Source organism: Pleurodeles waltl, chromosome 4_2, assembly GCF_031143425.1.
Source record: "Pleurodeles waltl isolate 20211129_DDA chromosome 4_2, aPleWal1.hap1.20221129, whole genome shotgun sequence".
Classification (NCBI taxonomy): Eukaryota; Metazoa; Chordata; class Amphibia; order Caudata; family Salamandridae; genus Pleurodeles; species Pleurodeles waltl.
Genome location: NC_090443.1, coordinates 618,962,723 through 618,981,074, shown reverse-complemented (window position 1 = coordinate 618,981,074; position 18,352 = coordinate 618,962,723). Strand labels below are relative to the sequence as shown.

Genomic DNA, 18,352 nt, shown 5'->3' with positions numbered 1-18,352 from the left:
CAGGCAATTGCCCAACCTCAGGGTGGTGACCCTGGGTTGGGGAACCAGGCTCAGAGGTTAAACTCTGACCTGGTGGGAGGTAGGTGTGCCTCCCTGGAAGTCCTGGCCTGCCAGGCAATGGTTCAACCTCAGGGTGGTGACTCTGGGTTGGCTAACCAGGTTCAGGGGATAAGCTCTGACCTGTTGGGGGGTAGGCGTGCCCCCCAGAAAGTCCTGGTGTACCAGGCAGTGGTCCAACCTCAGAGTGCTGACTCTGGGTTGGATAACCGGGTTCAGAGGTTAAACTCTGACCTGGTGGGGGGTAGGTGTGCCCCCCAGAAAGTCCTGGCGTGCCAGGCAATTGTTCAACCTCAGAGTGCTGACTCTGGGTTGGATAACCGGGTTCAGAGGTTAAACTCTGACCTGGTGGGGGGTAGGTGTGCCCCCCAGAAAGTCCTGGAGTGCCAGGCAATTGTTCAACCTCAGGGTGGTGACTCTGGGTTGGATACCCAGGTTCAGAGGTTAAACTCTGACCTGGTGGGAGGTAGGTGTGCCTCCCAAGAAGCCCTGCTGTGCCAGGCAATTGTCCAACCTCAGGGTGTTGACTCTGGGTTGGATGACCAGGTTCAGAGGTTAAACTCTGACCTGGTGGGGGGTAGGTGTGCCCCCCAGAAAGTCCTGGCGTGCCAAGCAATTGCCCAACCTCAGGGTGGTGACCCTGGGTTGGGGAACCAGGCTCAGAGGTTAAACTCTGACCTGGTGGGAGGTAGGTGTGCCTCCCAGAAAGTCCTGGTGCGCCAGGCAATTATTCAACTTCAGGGTGGTGACTCTGAGTTGAATGGCCCAGTTCGGAGGTTAAACTCTGACCTGGTGGAGGGTCAGTGTGCCCTCCAGGAAGTCCTGGCGTGCCAGGCAATTGTTCAACTTCAGGGTGGTGACTCTGAGTTGAATGGCCAAGTTCAGAGGTTAAACTCTGACCTGGTGGAGGGTCAGTGTGCCCTCCAGGAAGTCCTGGCGTGCCAGGCAATTGTTCAACTTCAGGGTGGTGACTCTGAGTTGAATGGTCAGGTGCAGAGGTTAAACTCTGACCTGGTGGGGGGTAGGTGTGCCCCCCAGGAAGTCCTGGTTTGCCAGACAGTGATCCAGTCTGAGGGTACAGACCCTGGGCTGGAAGACCAGGTTCAGGGTGTCCCCCCGGACCTGGAGGGAGGGGCTACTGATATCAGTGCCCCTACCATGTTGTCTTCTGAGGAGGCCACTCCTAGTTGGAGAGTGCTGGACCCCAGAAGGGAGGGCAGGGGGAGGGAAGCCTCACCCCGGGCCCTAGTCCAACCTGAAGGTACAGGCCCCAGGTTGGAGTGCCAGTTGCAGGTTAACAGCCCTGCACTGGTGGAGGAATGGTACAGGGTGACTTCTATAAGCACCCTGACCATGTTGGACTCTGGGGGTACCGCTCCAGGAGGGAGGGTACAAAGCCCCAGAGGGGAGGACCAGGTTCAGGCTGTCATCCCTGACCTGGTGGAAGGGAGAGTGGTTAAAGGGTGCCCAGCACCTGGGGCTACCGCCCCCCACTCTCCACAGCCACAGTGGTTGGAGAGCTTTGAGAGGCCTGGGGCCTGGCTCTCATCCCTGGTAGCTGTCAGTTATCACTGTGGCTTGCTGTCCGGGTGGACAGAGTTATCCCTGGGGAGGGGACAAGTGTCACACCCCAGGGGTAGAGTGGGCAACACAACTGTGTTGGTCATGGTGGTACTATCCTGCTCCTGGGATACATCTGTGAGCAAAGTAAGGTTAGGTGCTGCACAGATGGGATCCGCAGGTAAGGAGAAAGGTTCCCCATGGGTTGGCTTAGTGGGCCCTGAGAGTATGGACAGAGTGATCCAATTGGAGTCAGGAAGGCGAAGAACTGGAGCATGCCCCTGCTGTTGTGGGCCTGGGTCCTTGTTCTGTCGCCTCAAACAGGGAAGTACATCAGGATAGTGATTGTTCTCCCCTGGCTTTAGGCTGGTAGGGGGTCATGTTGGACCTGGCATTTTGACAGGGACATCCCCAAACTTTTTGCCTCCTTCCTCCTATTTTTCCTGACCTGTTGTTGTTGGTTTTTGACCTCTGGGCACTTTACCACTGCTAACCAGTGCTAAAGTGCATATGCTCTCTGTGTAAATTGTACTACTGATTGGTTTATCCATGATTGACTATTTAATTTACTTGTAAGTCCCTGGTAGAGTGCACTACATGTGCCTAGGGCAGGTAGATCAAATGCTACTAGTGGGCCGGCAGCACGGGTTGTGCCACCCACCTCAGTAGCCCCTTAACCTTGTCTCAGGCCTGCCATTGCAAGGCCTGTGTGTGCAGTTTCACTGCCACTTCGACTTGGCATTTAAAGGTATTTGCCAAGCCTAGAACTCCCCTTTTTCTATACATAAGTCACCCCTAATGTGTGCCCTAGGTAACCCCTAGAGCAGGGTGCTGTGTGGGTAAAAGGCAGGACATGTACTTGTGTGGTTATATGTCCTGGTAGTGTAAAACTCCTAAATTCGTTTTCACACTACTGTGAGGCCTGCTCCCTTCATAGGCTAACATTGGGGCTGCTCTCATACATTGTTAAAGTGGCAGCTGCTGATCTGAAAGGAGCAGGAAGGTCATATTTAGTATGGCCAGAATGGTAATATAGAGTCCTGCTGAATGGTGAAGTCGGATTTAATATTACTATTCTAGAAATGCCACTTTTAGAAAGTGAGCATTTCTTTGCACTAAAATCTTGTTGTGCCCTTCAATCCACGTCTGGCTAGGTTTAGTTGACAGCTCCTTGTGCATTCACTCAGACACACCCCAAACACAGGGTACTCAGCCTCACTTGCATACATTTGCATTTTGAATGGGTCTTCCTGGGCTGGGAGGGTGGAGGGCCTGCCCTCACACAAAGGACTGCCACACCCCCTACTGGGACTCTGGCAGACAGGATTGAGCTGAAAGGGGGCTTGGTGCATTTCTTAGAGACTCTTTGAAGTCACCCCCACTTCAAAGGCACAACTTAGTATAAAACAGGGCCTCTGCCCTACCTCATCAGACACTTGCTGGAGAAGAAACCTGAACCAGAAACTACATCCTGCCAAGAAGAACTGCCTGGCTGCTCAAAGGACTCACCTGTCTGCTTTCTACAAAGGACTGCTGCCTTGCTGTTGCCCTGCTGCCTTGCTGAACTCTTGCCTGGCTGTAAAAGTGCTCTCCAAGGGCTTGGATAGAGCTTGCCTCCTGTTCCCTGAAGTCTCAGGACCAAAAAGACTTCACTCTTCCTCTTGGACGCTCCGTGCGCTGAACTTTTCGACGCACAGCTTGTTCCGCGGCAAGAAAAACGCCGCACACCGACACTGATCAACGCGACGCCTTCGGGACGACCGAAACTTTGACGCACGGCCTCGCAAGGACAACGCCGCCCGACTTCCCGGGAGAAATTGACGCGACGCCTGCCGTGAGATCGAAACTTTGTCGCACGGCCTCGCAAGGACAACGCCGCCCGACTCCGCAGGAGAAATTGACGCGACGCCTGCCGTGAGATCAAAACTTTGACGCACGGCCTCACAAGGACAACGCCGCCCGACTCCGCATGAGAAATCGACGCGACGCCTGCCGTGAGATCAAAACTTCGACGCGCAGCCCCGCAGAACGACGCGCAGCCGGAAAACAAGCAGGAAAATCCACGCACAGACCCGGGACATCTGGTAATCCCCGCGACCCACAGAAAGAGACTGTCCGCGCGCCGGAAAACGACGCCCGACTTCCCCGCGTGGAAAATAACGACGCAAGTCCGTGTATGCTGGGGAGAAATCGACGCACACACCCTTTTTCCACGCACCTCTTCCTTTGTGGCCCTCTGAGGAGATTTTCCACCAGAAACCAGGTACTTTGTGTTTGAAAGAGACTCTGTTTACTTTCTAGAGACTTAAGACGCTTTATATCACTTTTCAGTGATATTTTTACAAATTCATATTGCAACTTTGATCGTTTTGACCTGAAGATACCCAGATAAATATTATATATTTTTCTAAATACTGTGTGGTGTATTTTTGTGGTGTTATGCTATGGTGTTGTATGATTTATTGCACAAATGCTTTACACATTGCCTTCTAAGTTAAGCCTGACTGCTCGTGCCAAGCTACCGGAGGGTGAGCACAGGCTGATTTTGGATTGTGTGTGACTTACCCTGACTAGAGTGAGGGTTCTTGCTTGGACAGAGGGCAACCTAACTGCCAACCAAAAACCCCATTTCTAACAGATATATAGCAGCAAAAGGTTTTGAAGTGCAAATAGCTGTTTTAAAAGTGGACACAGTGCAATTTTCACAGTTCCTAGGGGAGGTAAGTATTTGTTAGGTTAACCAGGTAAGTAAGACACTTACAGGGCTTAGTTCTTGGTCCAAGGTAGCCCACCGTTGGGGGTTCAGAGCAACCCCAAAGTCACCACACCAGCAGCTCAGGGCCGGTCAGGTGCAGAGTTCAAAGTGGTGCCCAAAACACATAGGCTAGAATGGAGAGAAGGGGGTGCCCCGGTTCCGGTCTGCTTGCAGGTAAGTACCCGCGTCTTCGGAGGGCAGACCAGGGGGGTTTTGTAGGGCACCGGGGGGGACACAAGTCCACACAGAAATTTCACCCTCAGCGGCGCGGGGGCGGCCGGGTGCAGTGTAGAAACAAGCGTCGGGTTCGCAATGTTAGTCTATGAGAGATCTCGGGATCTCTTCAGCGCTGCAGGCAGGCAAGGGGGGGGTTCCTCGGGGAAACCTCCACTTGGGCAAGGGAGAGGGACTCCTGGGGGTCACTTCTCCAGTGAAAGTCCGGTCCTTCAGGTCCTGGGGGCTGCGGGTGCAGGGTCTCTCCCAGGCGTCGGGACTTTGGATTCAAAGAGTCGCGGTCAGGGGAAGCCTCGGGGGCTCAGGGGGGACAGGTTTTGGTACTCACAGTATCAGAGTAGTCCTGGGGTCCCTCCTGAGGTGTCGGGTCTCCACCAGCCGAGTCGGGGTCGCCGGGTGCAGTGTTGCAAGTCTCACGCTTCTTGCGGGGAGCTTGCAGGGTTCTTTAAAGCTGCTGGAAACAAAGTTGCAGCCTTTCTTGGAGCAGGTCCGCTGTCCTCGGGAGTTTCTTGTCTTTTCGAAGCAGGGGCAGTCCTCAGAGGATGTCGAGGTCGCTGGTCCCTTCGGAAGGCGTCGCTGGAGCAGGATCTTTGGAAGGCAGGAGACAGGCCGGTGAGTTTCTGGAGCCAAGGCAGTTGTCGTCTTCTGGTCTTCCGCTGCAGGGGTTTTCAGCTGGGCAGTCCTTCTTCTTGTAGTTGCAGGAATCTAATTTTCTAGGGTTCAGGGTAGCCCTTAAATACTAAATTTAAGGGCGTGTTTAGGTCTGGGGGGTTAGTAGCCAATGGCTACTAGCCCTGAGGGTGGGTACACCCTCTTTGTGCCTCCTCCCAAGGGGAGGGGGTCACAATCCTAACCCTATTGGGGGAATCCTCCATCTGCAAGATGGAGGATTTCTAAAAGTTAGAGTCACTTCAGCTCAGGACACCTTAGGGGCTGTCCTGACTGGCCAGTGACTCCTCCTTGTTTTTCTCATTATTTTCTCCGGCCTTGCCGCCAAAAGTGGGGCCTGGCCGGAGGGGGCGGGCAACTCCACTAGCTGGAGTGTCCTGCTGGGTTGGCACAAAGGAGGTGAGCCTTTGAGGCTCACCGCCAGGTGTGACAATTCCTGCCTGGGGGAGGTGTTAGCACCTCCACCCAGTGCAGGCTTTGTTACTGGCCTCAGAGTGACAAAGGCACTCTCCCCATGGGGCCAGCAACATGTCTCGGTTTGTGGCAGGCTGCTAAAACTAGTCAGCCTACACAGATAGTCGGTTAAGTTTCAGGGGGCACCTCTAAGGTGCCCTCTGGGGTGTATTTTACAATAAAATGTACACTGGCATCAGTGTGCATTTATTGTGCTGAGAAGTTTGATACCAAACTTCCCAGTTTTCAGTGTAGCCATTATGGTGCTGTGGAGTTCGTGTTTGACAGACTCCCAGACCATATACTCTTATGGCTACCCTGCACTTACAATGTCTAAGGTTTTGTTTAGACACTGTAGGGGTACCATGCTCATGCACTGGTACCCTCACCTATGGTATAGTGCACCCTGCCTTAGGGCTGTAAGGCCTGCTAGAGGGGTGTCTTACCTATACTGCATAGGCAGTGAGAGGCTGGCATGGCACCCTGAGGGGAGTGCCATGTCGACTTACTCATTTTGTTCTCACTAGCACACACAGGCTTGTAAGCAGTGTGTCTGTGCTGAGTGAGGGGTCTCTAGGGTGGCATAAGACATGCTGCAGCCCTTAGAGACCTTTCCCTTGGCATCAGGGCCCTTGGTACTAGAAGTACCAGTTTACAAGGGACTTATCTGAATGCCAGGGTGTGCCAATTGTGGATACAATGGTACATTTTAGGTGAAGGAACACTGGTGCTGGGGCCTGGTTAGCAGGGTCCCAGCACACTTCTCAGTCAAGTCAGCATCAGTATCAGGCAAAAAGTGGGGGGTAACTGCAACAGGGAGCCATTTCTTTACACAAGCCCCCCCCAGCCCACAGGCCAGGAGACTCAGCCCAAGCTGGGAGAGTCTTCCTAGTCTGTCAGGCGAGGAAGAGTAGGAGAAATGGGCTGGTTAGTTGCAGGGCCTACTCTGCCTTACACCCTTCTGTTCAGGTCATTCCCTTTGGGGAACTGACCTACTTCCACAGTGATAGGACCTAGTCTGAATTGCCTCTTGTCTGCCTCTTCAATGTCTCCACCCATTCTTTCTATTTTGGTCTTAGAGGTATCCACCTCTGCTAACCTTATCTTGGCCAGGGTTACCCCTAGCTTACCCAGAGAGGTTACCCAGAGCTGGAGTAACCCCACCATGACCAATAGGGTCAGGGGGCCTAACTTGCTATTTGGCATGGGGTCAGACCACCATGCTAAGGATAATGCAGCCATAAAGGCTAACACCCAGCAGAGGCCACTGACAGCTGTCAGTGCCCAGAACCACACCTTTAGCTCTTCACCTAAAAGGGAAGGGGCTAAGTTACAGGCCTCTTTGGGTTCAGGTTGCCTGTCTGCTGTATTAGAGTGGGGGGTTACCACATCTTGTAGTAAACACCCTTCTTCCACTCTTTCTTCTGTTAGCTGAGGAGCCACCCACTCAGGTTTAACAGTTGCCTGACTAGCCAGGACTTCTTGTGGGTCAGGTTGGACTTTATCAGGGCCATTTTTGGAGTTCTCCCCTACTGGAGCAGAATCTCCTTGGCTTGCTGTAACCTTGGCTAAAGGTTGTCCACCCTTCCTACTCTGTTTTCTTTTCTTCTTCTTCTGGGGCCTGCTTGCATTTACTGCAGAGGCAGGACTTCCAGAATCCTTGGGAGAGGACTGGCACTGGACCAGTTCTTCTCTTGGGCTCTGACTAACCTCTGGGTAGTCATTTCCAAGGAGACAATCAAGGTGGAGGTCTGTACTGACTACTACCCTTCTCCAGCTAAGAGTGCCACCCACTTCTATGGGTACTAAAGCCACAGGCCTCTTAGTGACCCTGTCTAGGCTAACTCTTACCCTGGCAGTCTCACCTGGGAGGTACTGGTTTGAGAGCACCAGCCTGTCATGCACAATAGTGTGACTGGCACAAGTGTCTCTCAGGGCAGTGGTTGGGATTCCATTCACCAGTAGGTGGTGGAAGTGTCTACTTCCCTCTGGAATCTCCAACTCACCTGTCGGGCCCTGTTTCCAGTGGAAGGCTAGGAAGACCTCCTGATCTGAGGCGTCATCTCCCATGGCTACACTGGTTACCCCAGGAATTTTGTTCTGGGGTTTGTTTTTGGGACAAGAAGTGTCCTTGGTGTGGTGCCCAGACTGTTTACAGTTGTGGCACCATGCCTTAGTGGCATCCCAGTTCTTACCCTGGTACCCACCTTTGTTTTGGGTTGTGTCTTGGGGCCCACCCACCTGTTCTGGTTTTTGGGGGCCTACAGAGGACTCTTTTTCTTTGTTTCTAGTGTCACCCACTTTCTCCTGGGGAGTTTTTGTAACCCCTTTCTTTTGGTCACCCCCAGTGGAAGTTTTGGTTACCCTAGTCTTGACCCAGTGGTCTGCCTTCTTTCCCAATTCTTGGGGAGAAATTGGACCTAGGTCTACCAGATACTGATGCAACTTTTCATTGAAGCAGTTACTTAAAATGTGTTCTTTCATAAACAAATTATAAAGCCCAACATAGTCACACACTTCATTTCCAGTTAACCAACCATCCAGTGTTTTTACTGAGTAGTCTACAAAATCAACCCAGGTCTGGCTCGAGGATTTTTGAGCCCCCCTGAATCTAATTCTATACTCCTCAGTGGAGAATCCAAAGCCCTCAATCAGGGTACCCTTCATGAGGTCATAAGATTCTGCATCTTTTCCAGAGAGTGTGAGGAGTCTATCCCTACACTTTCCAGTGAACATTTCCCAAAGGAGAGCACCCCAGTGAGATCTGTTCACTTTTCTGGTTACACAAGCCCTCTCAAAAGCTGTGAACCATTTGGTGATGTCATCACCAGCTTCATATTTTGTTACAATCCCTTTGGGGATTTTTAGGGTGTCAGGAGAATCTCTGACCCTATTTAAGTTGCTGCCACCATCGATGGGACCTAGGCCCATCTCTTTTCTTTCCCTTTCTATGGCTAGGAGCTGCTTTTCCAAAGCCAATCTTTTGACCATCCTGGCTAACAGGGGGTCATCTTCACTGAGAGCATCCTCAGTGATTTCAGAAATGCTGGACCCTCCTGTGAGGGAAGCAACATTTCTGACTATCATTTTTGGAGACAGGGCTTGAGAGGCCCTGGTCTCCCTATTTAGGACTGGAAGGGGGGAATTGCCCTCCAAGTCACTAATTTCTTCCTCTGTGAAGTCATCCTCAGAGGGGTTGGCTTTTTCAAACTCTGCCAACAGCTCCTTGAGCTGAATTTTGGTAGGTCTGGAGCCAATGGTTATTTTTTTGATATTACAGAGAGACCTTAGCTCCCTCATCTTAAGATGGAGGTAAGGTGTGGTGTCGAGTTCCACCACATTCATCTCTGTATCAGACATTATTTTGCTAAAAGTTGGAAGACTTTTTAAAGAATCTAAAACTGTTTCTAGAATCTAATTTCAAACTTTTAACAAACTTTTAAACTCTAAAAGACAATGCTAAACAGGGACTTAACACACAAGGCCCTAGCAGGACTTTTAAGAATTTAGAAAAATTTTCAAATTGCAAAAAATGAATTTCTAATGACAATTTTGGAATTTGTCGTGTGATCAGGTATTGGCTGAGTAGTCCAGCAAATGCAAAGTCTTGTACCCCACCGCTGATCCACCAATGTAGGAAGTTGGCTCTGTATGTGCTATTTCAAAGTAAGGAATAGCATGCACAGAGTCCAAGGGTTCCCCTTAGAGGTAAAATAGTGGTAAAAATAGATAATACTAATGCTCTATTTTGTGGTAGTGTGGTCGAGCAGTAGGCTTATCCAAGGAGTAGTGTTAAGCATTTGTTGTACATACACATAGACAATAAATGAGGTACACACACTCAGAGACAAATCCAGCCAATAGGTTTTTGTATAGAAAAATATCTTTTCTTAGTTTATTTTAAGAACCACAGGTTCAAATTTTACATGGAATATCTCATTCGAAAGGTATTGCAGGTAAGTACTTTAGGAACTTCAAATCATCAAAATTGCATATATACTTTTCAAGTTATTCACAAATAGCTGTTTTAAAAGTGGACACTGCAATTTTCACAGTTCCTAGGGGAGGTAAGTATTTGTTAGGTTAACCAGGTAAGTAAGACACTTACAGTGCTTAGTTCTTGGTCCAAGGTAGCCCACCGTTGGGGGTTCAGAGCAACCCCAAAGTCACCACACCAGCAGCTCAGGGCCGGTCAGGTGCAGAGTTCAAAGTGGTGCCCAAAACACATAGGCTAGAATGGAGAGAAGGGGGTGCCCCGGTTCCGGTCTGCTTGCAGGTAAGTACCCGCGTCTTCGGAGGGCAGACCAGGGGGGTTTTGTAGGGCACCGGGGGGGGACACAAGTCCACACAGAAATTTCACCCTCAGCGGCGCGGGGGCGGCCGGGTGCAGTGTAGAAATAAGCGTCGGGTTCGCAATGTTAGTCTATGAGAGATCTCGGGATCTCTTCAGCGCTGCAGGCAGGCAAGGGGGGGGTTCCTCGGGGAAACCTCCACTTGGGCAAGGGAGAGGGACTCCTGGGGGTCACTTCTCCAGTGAAAGTCCGGTCCTTCAGGTCCTGGGGGCTGCGGGTGCAGGGTCTCTCCCAGGCGTCGGGACTTTGGATTCAAAGAGTCGCGGTCAGGGGAAGCCTCGGGATTCCCTCTGCAGGCGGCGCTGTGGGGGCTCAGGGGGGACAGGTTTTGGTACTCACAGTATCAGAGTAGTCCTGGGGTCCCTCCTGAGGTGTCGGGTCTCCACCAGCCGAGTCGGGGTCGCCGGGTGCAGTGTTGCAAGTCTCACGCTTCTTGCGGGGAGCTTGCAGGGTTCTTTAAAGCTGCTGGAAACAAAGTTGCAGCCTTTCTTGGAGCAGGTCCGCTGTCCTCGGGAGTTTCTTGTCTTTTCGAAGCAGGGGCAGTCCTCAGAGGATGTCGAGGTCGCTGGTCCCTTCGGAAGGCGTCGCTGGAGCAGGATCTTTGGAAGGCAGGAGACAGGCCGGTGAGTTTCTGGAGCCAAGGCAGTTGTCGTCTTCTGGTCTTCCGCTGCAGGGGTTTTCAGCTGGGCAGTCCTTCTTCTTGTAGTTGCAGGAATCTAATTTTCTAGGGTTCAGGGTAGCCCTTAAATACTAAATTTAAGGGCGTGTTTAGGTCTGGGGGGTTAGTAGCCAATGGCTACTAGCCCTGAGGGTGGGTACACCCTCTTTGTGCCTCCTCCCAAGGGGAGGGGGTCACAATCCTAACCCTATTGGGGGAATCCTCCATCTGCAAGATGGAGGATTTCTAAAAGTTAGAGTCACTTCAGCTCAGGACACCTTAGGGGCTGTCCTGACTGGCCAGTGACTCCTCCTTGTTTTTCTCATTATTTTCTCCGGCCTTGCCGCCAAAAGTGGGGCCTGGCCGGAGGGGGCGGGCAACTCCACTAGCTGGAGTGTCCTGCTGGGTTGGCACAAAGGAGGTGAGCCTTTGAGGCTCACCGCCAGGTGTGACAATTCCTGCCTGGGGGAGGTGTTAGCACCTCCACCCAGTGCAGGCTTTGTTACTGGCCTCAGAGTGACAAAGGCACTCTCCCCATGGGGCCAGCAACATGTCTCGGTTTGTGGCAGGCTGCTAAAACTAGTCAGCCTACACAGATAGTCGGTTAAGTTTCAGGGGGCACCTCTAAGGTGCCCTCTGGGGTGTATTTTACAATAAAATGTACACTGGCATCAGTGTGCATTTATTGTGCTGAGAAGTTTGATACCAAACTTCCCAGTTTTCAGTGTAGCCATTATGGTGCTGTGGAGTTCGTGTTTGACAGACTCCCAGACCATATACTCTTATGGCTACCCTGCACTTACAATGTCTAAGGTTTTGTTTAGACACTGTAGGGGTACCATGCTCATGCACTGGTACCCTCACCTATGGTATAGTGCACCCTGCCTTAGGGCTGTAAGGCCTGCTAGAGGGGTGTCTTACCTATACTGCATAGGCAGTGAGAGGCTGGCATGGCACCCTGAGGGGAGTGCCATGTCGACTTACTCATTTTGTTCTCACTAGCACACACAGGCTTGTAAGCAGTGTGTCTGTGCTGAGTGAGGGGTCTCTAGGGTGGCATAAGACATGCTGCAGCCCTTAGAGACCTTTCCCTTGGCATCAGGGCCCTTGGTACTAGAAGTACCAGTTTACAAGGGACTTATCTGAATGCCAGGGTGTGCCAATTGTGGATACAATGGTACATTTTAGGTGAAGGAACACTGGTGCTGGGGCCTGGTTAGCAGGGTCCCAGCACACTTCTCAGTCAAGTCAGCATCAGTATCAGGCAAAAAGTGGGGGGTAACTGCAACAGGGAGCCATTTCTTTACAGGTATGTATAAGTGAAAACACCTGAGGCATATTTACAAGAAAGTGGTGCAGCGTGGTGCTGTGCCAAAATTGGCAGTGCTGCACTGTGTCACTTCAGACATGCAGGGATGTGCCATATTTACAAAAATACGGTGCACTGCCGTGTTTCCCCTATTGCTGGTGCTAAATTTATCTGCCTAGAGGAAGGGCACAACAATTTAATAGAGCAGGTGTAGCTAAAAACCATTATAGAAGAGCATGTGCTTGATGAGGGGAAACACGCTCACAAAGGGGTGACTGGAAATGTGTACAATGTAGAAAAAATCCCAGCGCACAAGGGAATCAGGGGAGAGAAGCACAGCAGAGAGTGAAAGCAAAGAACACGGGGTTCAGCAGAAAGACAGCAAAGAGTAAGGGAGAAAAGTACCTAATAGCACGAAGCATGCATGTGAACGACCAACACAGAGTGCAAAGGGCCAGACATTTAGAGGGGCAGACAAAGAAGAAAGCTGGAAAACATATGTACTCAGAAAAGTGCTTAACCATAATGAAAAAAGTCGTTCCATCACATTCAGCATTTGAAGGGCACAGGTAAAGGGCTGTGCTCTACAGGATGGATAAACACAAGGTGGACAAGGAAAACTATCAAAAAAGAAGCACAGAAATGAGAATGACAATAAAGCCAGTTACTGGGAAGCAATGGGTGAGTTTAAAGCCCATATAAGTTCTTGGTAAGCCCACAATACGTATTTTGCAACTGAACAACTAGTCTGGTAGGGTCAACCTAAATGAAGTAATCCAAAATTAGAAAATTACTGCAGAATGCCTTTGCAGATGAAATTATTATGCTTCAATTTACCATTGCTGACCTTCACACGCTCAATAGTTAATTTTTTTTTAGTTCACGCTGCACTCTGTATCAGACCCAAAGTTTTTTAGCAACAAGTGCAGTGACTGGACACACACTCAAGGTTACAATCCAGTTTATTATGGGGTTATCACATTCCAAAATGTGGTTTATAATAATTTGTATGCCTCTTCAAGTATAAATCAACCAGTCAAACATTAATTAACAGGTTCTTCCCCTTTCCAGTTGCATCTCCAGTTTTATGCCAACAACAGATTTCTGATAACTCAGATTATGTTAAAAAAGTACTCCAGCAAATGGATGCATGTAGACATTAAAGAAAGGGAAGAAATGGGACAACCAACTGGGGACACCATACAGAAACTGAGAAATCTGGAGGGATGCAGGTTGAACTATCAACTGACATTGCTTGATCAAAAAGGAGGTTATTAAATCCTTAAACATCCTTAAAATATTTTAAACAATACCAAGTATTTCTACCCTGGCAGCTGATGTACATACATGTTGAAGGTAGCTATAACACAACATAAGGAGTGTAGGAAAGTACTGTCTTTTTTGTCATGGCTACCCCCACTTTTTGCCTGCTATCAGCGTGCTTAGGCTGTTTTTACTGGGATCCTGCTAACCAGGACCCCAGTGATTGTGCTCTCTCCCTCTTAATTTGGATTGTGTAGGACCTTTGTTCACCCCACAATTGGCATGCTGGTGTCCCCTTGTAAGTCCCTAGTATATGTTACTTAGGTACCCAGGGCATTGGGACACCAGGGGTCCCCCAGGGACTGCAGCATGTATTGTGTCACCCATGGAAGCCCATGCAAAATGTATTTGTTGGCCTGCCATTGCAGCCTGCGTGAAAAGGTGCATTCACCCTTTCACCACAGATCACTGCACCAGAGAAGGAATAGAACAAATGCACTAGTTTATTTAAAGATATTAAATTTTACAAAGAAAGCAAAGCTAAACGAAAGGGGGATCCAATTGAGGGAGGCAGCTACGGAATCAGTGGGCCATTAAACAGAGACTGTCTATGGTCAATAAACTAAACAAAAAAGTGGTGGATGGAATGCTTGAATGAATCTCAGCCACCAGTAATTACTCTGGGCCACATCTTAATCCATCTTTTTTTGTCTGCAATGTCACCTCAGTTTCGATAGACCCTATGTAAATCAGTTTTGGTCTGCCTCCAAGTGTTAACAAAAAATTGTTTGCTTTTATAAAGAGTAATTACAGACCTTCAGTGCAAACATGGGGATTATCAATGCTGATAATTAGTGGAAGGTTGAGGGCATAATTGGAATGAATGATGTTTGTAGAGAGTAGCAGATCACCACGTGTTTTGATTGGATCTCCTAGTCTCTGCATGTTTTGTTTCACTTGAGGGGGAAGGATAATGAGAGAAGACAGCTGGAAATGAACCAGTCACTTAAGATGTTCTGACAATAAAGTCAAGAGATAGAGTGAATATCAGCAGCAAAGGATAGGCCCAGGAAGTCTTTTGAAAGCAGGAACACAGATACATAATAAAGGAAGCTTACAAGCTAGGATATGTACTTCAGTAGGCATGATAGGGGTAATAGGAAGGGATTATGGTAGTCTAAAATGCTTCATGGGGGAGAAGGTACATCAAGCAGAGAAAAAAGTGGAGAATGTTGGCTATAAGTATCAGACTAATGGGATCTGAGAGCAGAAGGTAAGAGAATGAGAATGCTATAATCTTAGGCAGATATATGCAGTAAAATAAGAGTTTGGGGAAAGACCACAATGTTAAGAGTAGAAAATAGACAATGAGTGAGGGGAAAAAGAAGGTAAAGTTGGAGAAGTGTGAAGGTTTGGAGAGTAAAGAGAGCAGACAGGTTCTGCCAGTAGTGGAAAGATAGGATCAGAACATAATAGAAAATAAATGTGAAGTCATATCAAAATAGACTCAATTACATTAGATGTTATTTGCTGGAAAGGTTCAATTTTAAATTTCCAGCCACATCTGCAACAATTCATGAAAAGACTGGGCAACTACAAATAATAAGACTACTGCATACAAAAAAATGTCATTTATTTTACTGCTTTGTCTAACCTTCCCTGACTAAAACTACAGTATTCTTCTCCGATACAGGTCTACACCAAATCCCTGTGTCCTACTTTGTAATTTCACACTTAGAATGCATACAGTGCTTTTATTTGTATTTTCAGTGCACATACCATCTTTCACTGACACCTACCAAGTTAGTATCACCAAAAGGGATGGAAGCAAATGATCTTGGGGGTTGTTGTACTATATTTGCCTTTATTGAATGTATAACTATTGACACATTGGCATTTCTAAATGTTTTTCAATATTACTATGTTTTTTCCAGGGTCCACAAGGTAAATCCGGACTTCCTGGACTTGCTGGATCTGATGGCCCCCCTGTAAGTAACGTCACAAGTACACAATATGAAATGGCGACTTGAAGAACAAGTACATTCTGGTTCACCTCTCAGTCAATATGTTAATGAACCAGTCCTCAATGATCATGTTTAAGACCCTATTTGATAACCTACACATCAGGAGGAAATTATATATTGATGGGATGTGCCAAAATGTATTATTTTTTCAAGAAGGATTATGTGGATTGCTTTGTCTGTGGTAATAACCTAAACCAGCTCTTGTTTTGTAAACTCTCTTACATTCGAGCACTCACTTATTAGATCTTATTTTCCAAACATATAATTGAGCACTTGATAAGTTCATTCCACTGCAAGTTATTTAGGAAATGTCTTAATCAGCCTTGTATAGGAGAAGTGGCATAACATCAGTATACCGCCTCCTTCAGGTCGTAAAAGGGACCATGCTTGAAAGTCTGCAGAACATGATTTTTTATGGTAGGAGTCCATGGGCATGTAGCATAGTTCATTGAAATTTTAATTTAAAAATACAGTCCATATCATTTTTGGCCATTTTGATTGCAATATTATGTTGCTGCTGACCAATGGCATGTCATAAGGCTGCATCTAGCTTTGCACATAACTTGTCTCGTTTCTTCAAGAATCAATAGTTTGAGGACTTTTTGGGATGTTCTCATTTCTTTTGTCATTCTTTTAATTTGTCGTATTTATTCCTCATGCACCATAAAACTTGATGTTTTTTCCATTATTTTAGGTTCTACTTCATAGAGGCAATACTGCTATTAAGTGTCCCACTGTTTTCCAGACAATATCAGTTGCGTTAGTTTAGATTTAAGGTCCCCTCATTTTTAGTGTCCTTAATTTAATTTTTTTATCTTGTACACAAGATAGTCATTATGAATGCTTCCAACTCTTCTCAATTTTTTACCATAAATACCGAGGCCAGAAATGTGTATAGTCTAGCAACCAGAGGACCATTTACAGTATTTTCTGAGTGTGGCTGGTTTGAGTATACAAAGCGGGCTCTGTCGTCACCATGGCTGCGTTTTTTTCCCTTGACATGAAGCTTTCCAAGGAAGCAGAGGCGGCTCCTCTGTGAAAGCGGACGAGCGTGCCCCACTAAACAAATGTCCCCAGAGCTGAAAAATAAAAGGGGTTTAAAATGTATTTATCACCCTTTTATTTTTCAGCACTCCGTCCTGAACTGAGTGTCAGGACAGAGAGGGGCAATAGCTGCTGATCGGCAGCAGTAGGGAGCTGTGCACTTTAGTTTAAAGTGTGCATGTCCCTTTCCCCAGCAGTCTTGCGACGGCCAGCCTGACATGTGCACTTTAAACTTCTCTAAATTTAGACAGCTGGGATAGAGAAAGCACAGGCCTCTAGTGCTCTTAAGAGCACTGAGAGGGGCTGCTCACTCCAATCCTGATGCTGCTCTCATGCTGTCTAGCAGCATGAGAGCAGCACCAGGATTGGTTGGTATAGTTTCCTAGTTCCACATTCGAGAGGAGAGGATTACGCTGTGATGACAGCGTAAAAGTAAGTGGTTTTAAATAAACATATATATTATTGTACCCACCCCCGCCCCGCTTCTGTAAATACAAGCCAGCCGCCATTGCGAGGAAAGACATAGCTCTAACAAAATGTTAAATGTGTGGCTTCAGTCACATGTCCTACTGTGCCTATGGTGACATGAAAGGACTTATATGCTTTTTATTAAAACAAGGGTATTTGGAATAAATACACCGGGTTACTCAACCCACCCAGCCAGGGCAACAAAATGGCTATTCCCTTAGACATAGTTTTAACAAAAAGCATTTCCACAAAAGTGTAGTCTAAGTCGAAATCTACTTCGAAGGGAATTAGACCGTCCAGAAAAAGGATGGAAAGTGGGAGGAGCGTACAGAAGAAGAAAGAGAAATAAACCCAAAACACAAGGACACGAGAAATCAAACAGGACCAGCGGGGGTATTCACAAGGGCAGAAAAGTCACTGCAGAGGCAGTGAAGTGAGGCAGCAGGATGTGGTAGAGCTGCGGAAGCAAAATGAAGAGGGGCTACCAGGGTCTTCCCCCATAAACAAATAAGTGCATTACTTTATCAATGAGTAGGGTCGTCACAAGGAGGGTGCAGTAGGGGCTGATTGCCCTTCGCCCCACTTTATGGAGGGCCCCGCACATAAGTTGATAGCTTATGAGAGCATCAATGTCTTCTAGTAACATGAGGTCAAACAAGGCCTAATCCTGACCATGAGTTTGCAGCCTCGGTATAGGTTGTATGAGTGAAGGAAACTTCAGACCTTTTTTTGTACAGGGGAATACGTGTCATCTTTTTCTAATCACTCTCTTTCTTTTTGTATGGAATGGGTATTGATTAATGTGCCGATATATGTGTGCAGCATGTAAAGCTCAGATGTGTTTCCTATCAGGCGCGTTCAGCTTTTCATCCTTCTAAGGTCGATGTAGTTCTTGGGATAGGGTTCCCATCTAAATATTCTGCCTGGGGCCCCACCAAATGTTGTGACACCATTGTCAAAGAGCAAATCCTTAAGCAAGGACTAGATCACAGCGTGAAAGTCAACGATACACGGGAAGATTTTGAATGCTTGCGTAATTAAACTGATAAAGAAGCTACTATCTCGTAAAGGCAGTACCCACTGTCATCAAAAGGATCCCGGAACATTAGAGCAGAGCAGAATTATTTGACGAACGTTTAGTTTTCGCACTGGTGATATTTGTCGTGAAAGCAGCAAAGTGTTGCAAATGATTGTTTTTATGAGTTCCCAAGCATTATAGAATGTGCAGTTTCATAGAATCTGCTAAAGAGCTGCGTAAAATACGTTTATAGATCATTGACAGTTTTCTTCGGAAATATTTGTGTTTCTTCCTTCTCCCGGAATGCTAATGCACCAGTTTACAATATACAGAGGATGGCAGTGTTGGTTCCCCGTTTCAAGATTGTAATGGAGCTCGGATTCCAAATTTCCACATTTCACCTTTGAAGCAGAAAGGGAGGGTTTATGTTCTGTGTGCAAAGCTACTTTGCCTTTTTTCACAAACGAGAGCATACTTTCTGCTTCTCG

The 18,352-nt window shown here is 47.8% G+C and overlaps 1 protein-coding gene across 5 annotated transcripts in view; it reads left to right on the top strand.

Moving 5' to 3' along the window:
- Positions 1–18,352, top strand: part of COL11A1 (collagen type XI alpha 1 chain) — a 360,373-nt gene that overhangs the window by 180,451 nt on the left and 161,570 nt on the right. For all 5 annotated transcript variants that reach the window (XM_069232190.1, XM_069232193.1, XM_069232189.1 and 2 more), the window contains one exon: positions 15,245–15,298. In XM_069232190.1, the coding sequence (XP_069088291.1) occupies positions 15,245–15,298 (54 nt within the window). The remainder of the gene's footprint in view (positions 1–15,244; positions 15,299–18,352) is intronic.